This window comes from Centrocercus urophasianus, unplaced genomic scaffold, assembly GCF_019232065.1.
Source record: "Centrocercus urophasianus isolate 14NV4802_14NV808 unplaced genomic scaffold, USGS_Curo_1.0 seq_10, whole genome shotgun sequence".
In the NCBI taxonomy this organism is placed as follows: domain Eukaryota; kingdom Metazoa; phylum Chordata; class Aves; order Galliformes; family Phasianidae; genus Centrocercus; species Centrocercus urophasianus.
This window is the reverse complement of record NW_024884142.1, coordinates 57,441,918-57,455,845: the sequence shown is the minus strand read 5'-3', so window position 1 is coordinate 57,455,845 and position 13,928 is coordinate 57,441,918. Positions and strand designations below refer to the sequence as shown.

Sequence of the window (13,928 nt, the reverse complement as noted above, 5' to 3'; positions counted from 1 at the left end):
CTTCAATGCATTTTGTAAATTAACCCGGAGATAAAACACTTGACTTTAATGGCATATTTGTTCAAATTGATATTACATTATGAAGACATCACAAATTATCTAAAAGACCTGTCACTTTTAGAATTCTGCTTCTTTATAAATTCAGCATGAAGTAAGGACTTGTTTCAGAAAAGAAAAACTACCTGTGACATGTTTATTTAAAGCAAAATGTTGTCAGTGTACTTTTCTTACTTATGCTTATCTCCTCTTGTGCTTTCTGTAGCACCTAAAGGAATACAATTGTACAGAGAAGTTTAAAGATGAGGTGAATCTTTCACAAAAAGTAAACTATATGTAAACACTTCTAAGTAATCAATTATACCTTTTGTGCTGAATATCAATCCTAATTGCTTTTGGATAATTCTGTCAGGCAAGCCATTTTTTCATTTCATTTGTTACCCAAACCACTGGATATTTCTCTGTGCATTCTGTTTGTTCATGAGAGATGATGAGAAAGGAGAGCTATTGCCAATCAGGTTTTACTTCCATGTTTTGTAGACTGATTCTTCAGAGAAGCTGAGACAGTATGGGCTTTCACAAGCATACAGCCATCCCATCTTGGTTACTAGAACTAGATCCTGCTCCCTGGAAGCCGCAAAGCAACCAGCATTACCAGTTGCTCCCTGGAAGCTTTTCCGTCAGAAAAAAACAACTGTTGCAAAATCTGAACCTCAAGGTTTGTCTATTAAATCAATTTTAAAATACATGTTCGTCATTATAAACATTCTCAAGGACATAGTTACGTTAGCATAACTTATAAAGAACTGTGTTAGGGATTGCTTTTTCTCTCTTTTTTTATTTTTATTTTTTGCTATTTTTATAATACTTCACCTTATTTCTTAAATGCTTTGAGAAGTGTCTAATCTGTCTCCAAGAAATTAGTCTTTGGTACTGGAGAAAATGAAGAGGGAATGTTATCAGAGCAATGCAGAAACTCCAACGCAGAGCCATGAAAGCTTGTGAATACCTTTTGTACATTTGAAGTATGAAAGTAGTCCTTCTGCAACTGTTAATAGTTTTAAGGCTAAATCTATTGTGGGGCTTATCTGTTCTGCACAATGGAATTAAGTACATAGTATGAGCTAGCTTGAATATGAAGGCTTTACAGGCATGCTAACAAAATAGACTGGCATAAGAAGCAGGAAATCAACAAAGGCAGAATGTCCTGCTTTAGTTCCGAGCTACTTTTATACATTACAGGTAGGCTGAACACACTTCTAATACATTGCAAGCTGAGGGTCAGAGCGTTAAGCGCATTATTTTCCTGTGATACACCAGCTAAAACCACCCTGGTCATTCTGTTCTATAGACATTCTATGTCTATATGACATATTCTTCTATATGGTGAGGTGCTGGAACAGGCTGCCCAGAAAGGTTGTGGATGCCCCATCCCTGCAGGTGTTCAAGGCCAGGCTGGATGGGCCCAACACAAGCCTTTCTATTATTCTATGGTTCTATTCAAGACCATGCCATGGTGCTTGGATATTACTTCCTAAAGTCCTAATAAAATTATTTAGGGGTGAGTAATCACCTATGGAAATCATGTGTCAAGTATTAAATATTTCGTGTGAATATATATTTAACAAGTTGTTTTGGTTTTTTTTCCAGAACCAGTGTTAGAGAAACCTGAACAATATGTTGAGATTGCTAGCCTTTTTTTAAATCATAAATTCAGTCCTATCAAAATACCCAAAGATATGTAAGTATTCAACAGTTTTATCAGCAACATTACACTGTTAGTAATTTTTGCTGTAAAAATAGATGTGCAATTTTTGTTAAATACAGCTGTAGGTACTCTGAAGAAACTGCATATTTGACAGGTTCTGTCATAGTCTGCATTTCGGTCATAGTGATTGGTTGGGTTGATAATACATCAGTTAGATATTTTTTTGAAGAGCAACATATGACCATTGCAGAAATGACTTTGGATTATTATGAAATACTCTGGGAATATTCTTTTGCTGATTCAGATGCTTTTTGCTGGTTAAAATACAGTAAATTTTTTGTTTGTAGGAATAAAGACACGTAAATATTTTAAGCAATACGCATGAAGGCGTTATTGAAGGAAGGAGAGAGTAAAAATTAAGATGATGTAAGATTTGTATGTTAGCATATTTTATTTATTTTCCATATTTAAAGAGTTCCTTTATAATCAATTTACACCATTTACTTGAGGATGATTTATTAGACAGTCTAAGTTTCCATGGCAATCCTCTAATTTAGTCTCTTGTGATTTAATTAAAGGTAGTAACAAAAAATATGTAGCAGCAATTGGCATTTTGTTCAAGTAACATAGCCACCTAGATACGATGAAGGACTTTTATACATAACTGGAACTGAACTTGTTTTTCTTCTCTTGCTTTTATTCTAATAACGTTTTTTTGAAGCACTCAAAGGGATGATAATTGTAACGCTGTTATCACTAAGGATCTTGAAGTTTCATTATATCAATCCTTAAGACAGGAGTTAGATAACACCAACATTTTTTTCTGTTCTTCATTGTTGCCAACACAATTACATCTAATTGCATGTTTGCACCATTGTTTTGATATTGCTTTCCTAATTTGCTTAACTTGGATGGAATTACTTGTACTTTTATGTTTCTATGTTTCAGTTTTTACTTCTGCCTCCACTGAACTCAGAGGCAGAATTTCGTTTTATTATGGCCAGAGTTGGCCTTATGTTTCAAACTTTTTTGCCCTATCTTTGTATTTGTTTTTCTTTCTACGGGCTTTCATTTCTGGTATTATCATCTGGTTTTCATCAGCTGGCATGGATTTTGTTTTGTTGAAGATTATTGAAGAAGGCAACAGTTCACATCTTACAAACACATGTATGTGTGTGGTACTAAGCCAGTAACTATAAGGAATATATATATATATACATTTTGTACTGCCTTATTAAGCTATTGAAATAAAGGAGATACAAGTTATTCTGATAGAATTCTGTTTAAAAAAAAAAAAATAGTTATGAAATCTGCGATTTGAAAGCAAATATATGGGTTAAAGCATCTGAGCTTTCTTTTATTATTTAGTTCCTTCACACAGTCTACCATCCAAAAAGGATTTCATTTGATGACCCATCTCCCTTCTGTCACTGAAAGCAATGAAAATATAGATGACAGTAATATGGAAATGAATCAAAGTGGGAGACGCTCAAATGTGGAAGATTATTCTCAGGTAATCATTTAATTTTCTTTTTTTCTTATTTACTTATTTATTTTTATTTGGCCTAGTTTTATGTTTCTAAAGACAGTGAAAGAAGAAATAGGTAATACTTGATTCTTAAATATAGGTTTTAAAAGACACCTTTGTAAGCTTCCTCACCCACCCCGTCGTATTTCAGTAAATTCCCTCTGTTCCAGTTACTAGTTTTATTGATGCATGGGAGATCTTTTGCTAATACTTTTCATTTAAAAGTCATTTTTTATTACTTATTCTTTAGATTCTAAAAGTAACATGCTAATACAATAGAATATTTTTATTTTGCACTTTAAAATACATTTGATGGGACAGTCTTAGTGAGAATCATGTCTTTATAAGTGTTTGATTCATGGACTCTCGTATTTCAATTATGCTATTTCAGCTACAGTGAAGGATGGTATGTGGCAACTTGAAAAATGTAAACTTTGTAAACACATGCCTTAAATCACATCCTTACATGATTCTTCATTGAAAGCCACATTCCTCCAAAAGTTCACTAGGTAGAGGCAGCACACTCAGCACTGCTTGCCAAGTGCCTCCACAGAGGAAAATGCCAGTCGCTAAGGATTAGTAGTTACTCGTCTCCACTGTAGTTTTCCAAGACAGGCAATATGAATCTTACCTAATATCAGTGGGATGTTACTAGAATTACTTTCGGCAGATGTAACGGCTATTTTTTGTTGTTGTCATTTTTGTTTTAAGTTGCTTTGTACCTTGTTCTTTACATATACTACCAAAGTCTGCTTTTAAATAAGCCTCCAACAGAAGGTTCGATGTAGTATTTAAACCTTATGTTTTGAACAAAGGATGCTTTCAAACAAAGATTTTCTGGATAACACACTATTTCATGTATAATACTTTACACAGAAAACTGATTTGCAGCAAGATAAACAGAGATTTAAATATTCAAACAAACAAAGCTTGATGAATGTGGTTTCATTTACTCAACATCTACAAACAAATCCAGATTGTCAGTGCCATTATCTCATCAATTTCATACTTAGTGTGGCAAACAGTGGTCATAAGAGCATCTGATAGCATTTCTTCCTTTGACTTTTAGAAAACTGAAGGGGAAAAGCTGCCTAGTATGTATAAAAATGCCTTTCAGTACAATTAAAAATCTGCATCTAACCAGAAAAACAACTATATTTTGGAAAAGATGTGCTCCCAACTTGTGTTTACTGCAGTTATTCCTGTCTGCTTTTATTTCTGTCCTAAGTAGTGCTTTTTACGTTCAATATGATTACAGTATAGAAAATTCTTTAAAAGACTCTATAAAATATGTCCATCCAAAGGGCTTCATGAAGGGAAAACAGCCTCAAAATGCTGACCTTTGCAATCTTGTAGAAAAGATGACTCAATTATTTTAAAACTTCTGCAGTCTCTTTCTTGGACAAACTAATAAATATGCATGCAGTAATACTTCTGAAATTTGTTTGAGGTACAGTAACTTGATGTATAGAGTTGCATAATGTGTTTGAAGACCACAGGCATACTGCTGAAGACAGTATTAGGTATCTTCATAGAGAAAGAAAACTCAATTATTAATTCTGGTAAAATTTGAAGTAAAAGGAAAATATTTTGCTATATAATTTTGGAGTACTTATTTACATGTTTCCTCTTCAGAATATATTATAATGTAATTTTTATATTTCAGATCTGAAACCCATTTCTTCTTGCACTGTTCTGTGCCCATTGTATGTGTAAAGTGTACATGTGTTTAGATATTATTTATTGGGTATTTATTAGTTAAAAATAAGGCAGTGCTGTAGTGAAGGAAAGTTCTTTGCAGTAAGATGTTTTTGGCTACTCTGCATTCTGTGCTCATTTACAAACAATATATGTAATCATATTTCATGTTCTTTTAAAAGAAGTGTTTTTAATTATGGCAAATTACAAAAACCGTTACAAAAGCAGCAGGACAAAAAGGTTCTGTAAGTAGTATTATAATTATTGGTTGGGTTACTTCTGTATCTATAGCTGAACAAATACAGATTTAGTTAATTGTGAAGTAATAGACATCTGTTTGCTAGAGGCATAGAAACAGTTTAGAATATCACCTTGCTTTTCTCCTCTGGTCTTGGAGTTAAGAGCCATTCTGATTGTAGAAAGCTGCTCTGTCAGAGTAGGGCATGCAAACAAGGAAATTCAAGGGTGAGTAAGAAAATACATGAAAGAGAGATAGTGATCAAAAAAAAGAGTGGTAAGAAGACTTGAATATGATTTAGTCTGAGGGCAGTCTGATTCAGAGGTGAAATGTAAGAAGTTATGAGCAGCTAGTTAGCTTGTTCTTGAACCTTGCCTTTGCCTCAGTTTAAATGCCATCTGAAAAATGTTGAGGCCATTAATAGCTGTGGTATGTAGGTAGAACTGCATTTGAACTGATGAAAAAAGAAAACGAAGTTTTTAACTTGCAGAATAATCTTTGTTTCCCATCTGAAATGTTTTAATTAAAAAAAACTATGGGTATGTCTAGGAGATTTATTATTGGAGAGTTTTCTTTCTCTAGTTTTGAAGCTGAAAATAACAATATGCATATAAATACATATCTGATTAGAAATAGCAAATGCTGGAAGAACAACCTCGGTATCCTCAAATAACTAGCTGATTGCCAGTTTGTAGAATTTCAGGTTGTATTATACTGAGCATCAATAACTTTGTTTTCATTTTTAAGCAGGAAATTACCACGTTTATGTAGATGCTCAGTGCTGTCAACTTCTGCATTAGCACTTCTGCCATAGACAGAAATGAATATAGATGAGGATTTTGGGTGGAGGGGAGGTGACAGTGTTTGTTAAGTGGAGAGCTGGAGGGAAAAGATGATTGCAAAATCTGTAACAGACATTCTAGGCTTCACTATTTTGCTTCGCAAAGGTAAAGTTAGTCCAGTTAACCCACTGATAGCTTAGTGCAAAGTGGACTTTCAAGGCAGGCTAACTGGATTTCATCTTCAGTCGTGTTAATTCAGCTCCTCTAGCTTTGAAAAGGCAATGGCCAGATTAAAGTTGTTTGTAAACAAGCTATCAAAAATTGCATATATTTTTTTATTTATGCTGCTGATACAAAACCAAAAATACTGTAGCAATCAAGTATGATCTTTCAATTGGCATTTGTAGATGCACAAGAGATTCTTGTCAGAAGAGACCTTTGTAAACTCTCCAAGAATGAAAACAAAGTAGAATAGAACCACATGCAATTAATTACTTCTTGGAATAGAACTTGTTGAAGAACAGTAGTGTCAGATGAAGGTTTTAATAATAGAGGAGTAGGCATGTTGATCATTTTTATCCCATACGAATGTTTCTGGGAAAGGATACCCTTAGCTTTCATTTTCGTTTTCCTTTAGAGATAATGTGCTAGCTTGTTTCTTATAGCTCAGAAAGGACTAATGCAGAATGGAAATATTTTCTTAAAAAATATGATGCAAAATTAGAATCACTTTTTTTTTCCCCCTCATATAGGAGCAGCATAAAACAGAGAGACGCACTGGAGGTAAATATTTTTGAAATTCATATTCAGATTTGTGCCATTCTCATATTATTTGATTTCACTGTTAATCTTCATTTTAAGAATATAGTCAGTCTTATGCGTTTATGGGTTCTGGTCGTAAACACTTCAAAGAATGGGTGTAACTGCAGATTGGAGTCCTCATATTGGTATTTAAAATTCCCTAACTCCCAGGAATATTTTGAAAAAATGACATTTTTCACATTGGAATGTTATTCTCCAATAAAATATACTGGATTTTGTACACAGTTCTGTTTCTGAACAATGTGAACTGTTTTTGTTTTCTCTGAGGTAAAAGAGGAAAGGGCAACTTCAATTTTAATAAATGTTGCATTTTTATGTTTTTAGTCTGTTAGGGTTTGAAGAGTGTGCAGATGGAAAATAAACAAGAAACATATGCTCAGTACAGGCAAAGAACATTATTTTAACATTGTACTTGTAAAAGCATTTAATCATTTCAACCACTGTAGTGCTAGAATGTCTTGTTATTTCTTTGTAGGATTTTTACATTTTCAGTAAATAGAAACAAAACAGGGAAATCTCACTGTATCAAAATTCTATAAGTTAATGAGCTGGAAATGTAATCCTTCAGTTATTAACTCACAGCTCAGTACCTGTTTTAGCTCTGGCCCAAAACCCAATGGAAATATAATAGTTGGCAATAGATGGCTCTTTAAAGCCTGCCATACATATGCTGGAATGCTGAACTATTTGTTGTCATTCTTGATTCTAAAATTGGTGCATCTTGGTAGCCAGACAGCTATATGTTCTGTTTACTTGAAAGCCTAGTAATGAAATGCCCCTTGTAGAAAAGATTGCAAATTAGTGTGCAGATTGGTTCTAGAATAATAAAATGATCCACTTTTATAATATTAGTATCATTGCAAATGTCTCCATATCCTTTTGTTGCATTGGAATCAGTGATCATATGGATCATAGAGGAGGAGTTTTATCAACTTCCTGATGCAACATAATGTTAATAATTTGAGCAAACTTTTCTTTCACTCCAAAGGTCATCCCAGTCTTTGAGGGATGCCCAGTCAATAGATACATTGTAGGAAAGTAGTAGGAATGTGTGTGTTAAGTGCAAAATTAGATGGTGCTGTTTTTTGACCAGTCTTTGATGTTGCAGTTTATATTCCTTTGCCACATTCCTGGTTAGCCTGGTTAGTACAGGAGCCCTGATGAATTGCTACTAATGCAGTGGCACTTCTCTGTATATGCTGATATTTTTTTGAGAACCAATATGCTTTTTTGAGCTTGTGAGATAAGGATGGTTTGATGTCAGTTTGTAATTTATTAATGAGCAGAGAACTTGAGTTTACTCATCAATTCCAATGTATATGCCTCAAGTTCTTAATAAAATTCTTCTGTGTTCCTAATGCAAGCATTTACATTTGCGTAAGTATTACTGCTCTCTTTATTACACTGCTTACACTTTTTATACCAAATCTCATCATATTCAGTTTTGCTAATAAATATCAGCATGATATCAAATCAGCAACTTTCCTGAAATCTGGCTAAGTTATACCTATTGCATTTCATTATCTAAAAATTAGTGTTTTTATCAAAAAATCCTACCTCCTCAAAAAATCCTAAATTGGTCTGACATTCTGCCTGGAGCAAGCTATTTTGCCTTTCAATTAATCATCCACTTACCCCATTTTATATCCCTCTGTATTTAGTATTTACATTTTTTTCAAGGAGTAAATTGTATTATAATTACAGGCAATTAGTTGCTGAAATTATCTTCCGTATGTCAGCCTTAAAATACTGATTTGTACAGAGCAGCTCTTTAGATTTGCTGAAATGTAGTTACAGTTTTATTCCAGAAATTGTATCTTCAATATATCACCTAGTGTTTGCAGTTTTTCATACTTGGAAGTACCCCTTCTTGCATACAAGTCATATGAAGAGTTTTTGGAATTGTGTTTCTGTATGATTCCAGGAAATAATGCTTTGAACAGCATTATTATATATCTTTGGTATACATAGTAAAAAGAATGGAAAAAAAAATGCATTTTTTTGATGACATTCTCACAAGATTCTCACTGTTTCTTCAAAGAAAAGTGGGGAAAGTTCAGCCATTTTGGTTTTGCTTTCCTTTAGCTGCCCTTGGAAGGTTATGTTCCCTCTGGTCCCAGTCTATATAAATGAAACAGAACAGAAAGGTTTATCTGTTGACTTTTAAATAAGGTGAAGCATATCTTCTATTTGAAAGCTTAGAAATCTATTGACTCAGCTGATCTTGAACAATGTCTGTTGATAGCACTCTAGTCCCTGTGTTCAGAATGAGCAGAGGAGCAACACTGTTTAACATAGCTCCTGAACTATGGGATATAGTTATACTCCGGTGATCCCCTTTCCGTAGTCTCTACAACAGGCAGGTTTCTAAGAGAAATACTGGTTATTTCACTGGAGGCCCAAAACCCACATTACACAAATCTCAGGAGAAGCCTACATATTACAGCTTTCAGGCACTTTTCCTGTAAGGGAAAAAAAAGGGACTATAGCACATTTCCTTCCATTATATTCCTTTCAATTCTTGACAAATAGTTGCAAAATAATTACAATCGCTTCCATCTAATAAGCTCATTATTATCAGGAAGATCACTGCATTTCTATGAACATGAAATATTAAAATACATACTCAAAAATAAATTATACATTTTTCTAATTAACTTTCTTATTTGTCATATGGGTGTGTTTGGGTATTAACTCAGCTTTTTTGTTAGCATTCTGAGTTAACAGCTGCTAATGTTTCAACTGTTATATTCTACTATTCTCAGCTGCTCTGGGCTATGCTTAAAACTTTATGGAGAAGACTGAGTAACATCTTAACGATTCATGTGAATCTCATAGAGTAAAGGCAGAGATTGTGAAATTACATTGCAACTTAAAATGTTATTGATTTATTACAAAACATATATACACGATATTCTGTGTAGGTATTTTGGAATGATTCTGACAATAGTGAGATTTCTGATTTTTTCCCTCAGGAAAATTAATTAACATTATTGAAATTAAATTCTATTAACAAGTAGTTCGACTGACTAATGTGAGTAGCATCACAGGGATTCTGAGTTCCAGCAGCAAGGATAGGCCTTTATGTTTTCTGTGGGTTATAAAAATTACAATGCCACACTAGCTTTTCACTGAACAGAAGCAGTAGATTCAATGTTTTAATGCTCATATTAAAGATTCCAGTGCACAGTTTCATTTGTAATGGTATAATGAGACAGAATACTTAAGCAGTTTCAGATGGAAGCCACAAAACGCTATACAGAATTGCTTTAGTCATCTTTTGATCTTTTTAGGTTAACGTTATACTTATTATTTGTAAACTCTGAGATGTATGGAAAAACCCTGGTGATTTTAGGATAGTTTTTTATATAAGAATGATTTTACTTTGATGTATTTGTTGCCCGTGTATTGAATCTGTGTGTCTTCCTATGTCTGCAGAGGAATTGCATGAGAATTTTAGTTCTAATGCAAAACAAATGTCAGAAACAGCTGATGCTGTTATGAACAGCAACGCACTGGATGAATTAAAGGAAGAAATCAAGTCAGAAAAAACTTCTGTTTCCAAGGAAACCTGGATTAGCGTTGAGGACTTCTGTGTTTGTTTCCAGTAAGGAACAGAAATTTTGTGTTGTATTCCATACAATATACAGTGTAACAGTGATAAAATATGAAAAGTGACTGTATTAAACCTGCATCATCTCACAGACCTTTTCTGTATAGTTTTCCTGCCTTTCAGGTTAGTTCCAAGGCTTCTCTTTAGACCCTGTTCCTATTGACAGTGAATCTGTAGATGCAGCACTAGGGTGCCTTGCATGTGCCCTCTAGAGTACTGGAGAGCATAACCATCTACTTCACAAAGCATATGCCACACTGTGACGTGGGTGGAAGATGGCAGGTCTTGAAGCACATAGCAGTTAAGGTGCTCCTATGTCAGATGCATTAGCCACTGATTGATCAAACTCTGTGTCTGAACATCACTATTACAAAGCAATAAAGGTTGTTAAATCTTCTGCGTTTGCTCCCAAAAAGAAACTTAATATTCTCCCACCAAGTTAAAAAAAAAAAAAAAAAAAATCTATTATTTCAAAAATCATGTAGTTTATTTAATATTAATGTATTTCAGATATGATTTGTAGACTTAAAAAAAAAGTTTCTGTAAGTAAGAAAGCACTGGAAAATTGAGAATAGGCATTAATAAACTTTACAAAAGAGTTCTTCCTTACAGTGACACTTCATTATTAACTTATTGTAGTAGCTTTTAAGCATGAAAATTCTTAAAAAATACTAACTTGTTACAACTTACAGTTTATAGGTTAATAAGAAAAACCAATGGCCTGCCCTCCAATACAGCAGTGTAGAAATGCAGCAAAAGTATAAGTTATTATCAGCTGATTTCGTTGTAAGTGAACTGTATTGACCTTTAATGAAACTAATAATTCTGAACCATTTGTGAGAAATAGCTTTGAGTGACTTATGGAAGATTATAATGCATGTACTAATTAAAAACTTATGTAATGGAACAGATATTTATCTGAAATACATAATATATATATTTTGTCTTCCTAGGAACCTATATGTTTTTCATAACCCACATACATATGCTTATAACTATCAGAAGACAGATTTTAAGGTATATAACTATTGAATTTTTTGTGTACTTTTTTTTTGTCTTTGTAAAAACTTAGGGTAATTAGATAATACATATATCCTAAGCATAATTGGTACATTGTGTAGAACTACTATTACTGAAAACGTAATAATGTGTTAGGATTATTACAGATTATTTTCCTAGCAAATACCTGGAAGTGTTTCTCTGTGTTCAAATCAAGAACAAAATATGTTAGAAATTGCCATTACAGAATAAATTCAAAAGTATGGAGTATGCAACTCATCAACATTAGTAGTGAGAGTATATACTACATTGAATTGCATCCCCATCTTTTTTTTTTAAATCTTCAGTGAAAACAGCAATTAAATTCAGTGATGATTCAGCTTCAGAATCCCTTCTTCAATTCTCTTCCTTCATCTTCACCTGTCATCTAATACCCATATCAGAAGTCTGTTTAGCTTAGCCTTATACTTTCTCTGTACGTGCTAAGTCCTATGGTGATATGCATGAGGTTCTATTGTGGGGATTAGAAATATCCTTAGTTGCATAAAATTACAGTATTTCTTTAAACCTGCCATTAGTTTCTATTATCAGAGGGTTATTCAACATGCTTGAATATCCTGTTCCAGCTCCAGTTTCATACTCTTACTGAAGTGTAATTATAGAGTTCTGAAGTGCAAACTCTAGGCATGAATTTAATGTAAAACTCTATACTGAGAAGGTTAACTACATAGTTAATGCTTCATAACTATAGTATACCTTCAATTTTATACCTCTCTATATTTATGATCACATAATAAGAATTTTTTTGAAACATTTCATGATGTATTTTCACAAACTATAATTAACCTGAAGTCTACGTGACACTGTGTGCTGTTGTGCTAAAACGTACCTAATCACCTTTTACTGTAACACCATTTTCTTTTTTTGAGTTGATATGTTTGAGTTGTATAAACTAACAGGAAAATTCTGTTTCAAAGTTACAAAAGAACACTTTTATATTATCCTATGAAAGAAGTAGCAATATATAGCATTCTAGGATGAAGCATCAAAAATATATTGATATGACTGAGAAAATGTAACACAAATTAAGACAGATCAGTAGCAAAGGAGCTCATTCACCATCAGACTTTGAAGAATTTCTAGGAATAAGCAGAGTTATCTTATAATTTATTATATTTGCATAGGAATTCCGTATTAAAGTTGAGAATGGAAAAGTGCGTGAGCAGATAACATTCAATAAAAAATAAAAATGAACTTATTCTTCCTCTATACAGTCAACTGATGATCCAGTCTCCTATTATTTACTTGTGGACAGTCTGACACCTGTTGAAATTCTGGTTAGTTTTTCTGCACTAGTATGCTGGGATGACACTGCAGGTAAGGCCAATGCAGAAAAGTGAATATTCATAGAATCATAGAGTGGCTTTGGTTGGAAAGGACCTTAAAAATTCCAGCCCCCTGTTGTGGGCATTGCTGCCACCCACCAGATCAGGCTGCTCAGGGCCCTATCCAACCTGACCCTGAGCAGTTCCAGGAATGGAGCATCTACAACCTCTCTGGGAAATCTGTTCTAGTGCCTTACCACCCACTGATTAAATAACATTTTCCTGGCATCTAACCTAAACCTCCCTTTTTACATTTGAAACCACTCCCCCCTGTGCTATCACTATTATGTAAAGAGTTGGTCCCTCTCCTTGTGGTAAGCTCCCTTCAAGTGCTATAAGGCAGCAATGAGGTCTCTCAAGAGTCTTCTCCTCCTCAACCCACATAAGCTCAGCTTTCTCAACCTTTCATCGTAGGAGAGATGCTCCAGCCCTTTAGTCACCTTTATGGTCCTTTTCTGAAACCACTTCAACAGCTCTACATCTTTTTGTGTGCTGGGGGTCTAGGCACAAAGTACTCCAGATGGGGCCTCATAAGGACATAGCAGAGGAGGACAATCACCTCCCACATCCTCCTGGGCACGGTTCTTTTAATGCAACTCAGGATGCAGTTGGCCTTCCAGACTGCAAGTGTGTACTTTAATGTCTGTGCTGTTGCGTTTGGCAGCTTATCGTTAAGTAGGCAAACAGATTCTTAGAAATGTATTTGAAATCCAAGCAACATGTTATTGTTAGTGCATATGGAAGATGAATGTATTCTTGAAAGGATCTCCTTACTGTTATGGTTTGCTGCATGTTTTTCATCAATATCTTTTTGTTATGGATATCCTTGTGTTATTTATCTTTTTTATCTGCATAATTTCTGTTCCTGAAATCTTTGCGTCTGAACTGATCAAAATGCACTGAAGTCTACAATATGATTAGAGTTGATTTTTGAACTGATTTTTAAACCAATGTACTGTAAGCTCTTAATTATATTTAAAGAGAGATTATTTCAAGATCCAGAAACTTAGATGGTTTGAGTATACATTTGATTATATCAATGGAGTACAAACATTAGCGCACAATAAAGCTATTGGTTGTTACGACAATCAGATTAAGTTAGAAAGGCATTCAAATGTCAGGTATTACTTCAGGAGTAAAGCAGCTAGAACCAAATAG

General features: G+C 33.9%; 1 protein-coding gene across 1 annotated transcript in view; it reads left to right on the top strand.

The window, feature by feature from the left end:
* ADGB (androglobin) overlaps window positions 1–13,928 on the top strand; it is a 72,177-nt gene that overhangs the window by 25,538 nt on the left and 32,711 nt on the right. The window contains exons 11-17 of the mRNA XM_042818441.1: window positions 538–715; window positions 1,648–1,738; window positions 3,074–3,218; window positions 6,704–6,734; window positions 10,212–10,380; window positions 11,340–11,403; window positions 12,660–12,762. Of these exons, the coding sequence (XP_042674375.1) occupies window positions 538–715; window positions 1,648–1,738; window positions 3,074–3,218; window positions 6,704–6,734; window positions 10,212–10,380; window positions 11,340–11,403; window positions 12,660–12,762 (781 nt within the window). The remainder of the gene's footprint in view (window positions 1–537; window positions 716–1,647; window positions 1,739–3,073; window positions 3,219–6,703; window positions 6,735–10,211; window positions 10,381–11,339; window positions 11,404–12,659; window positions 12,763–13,928) is intronic.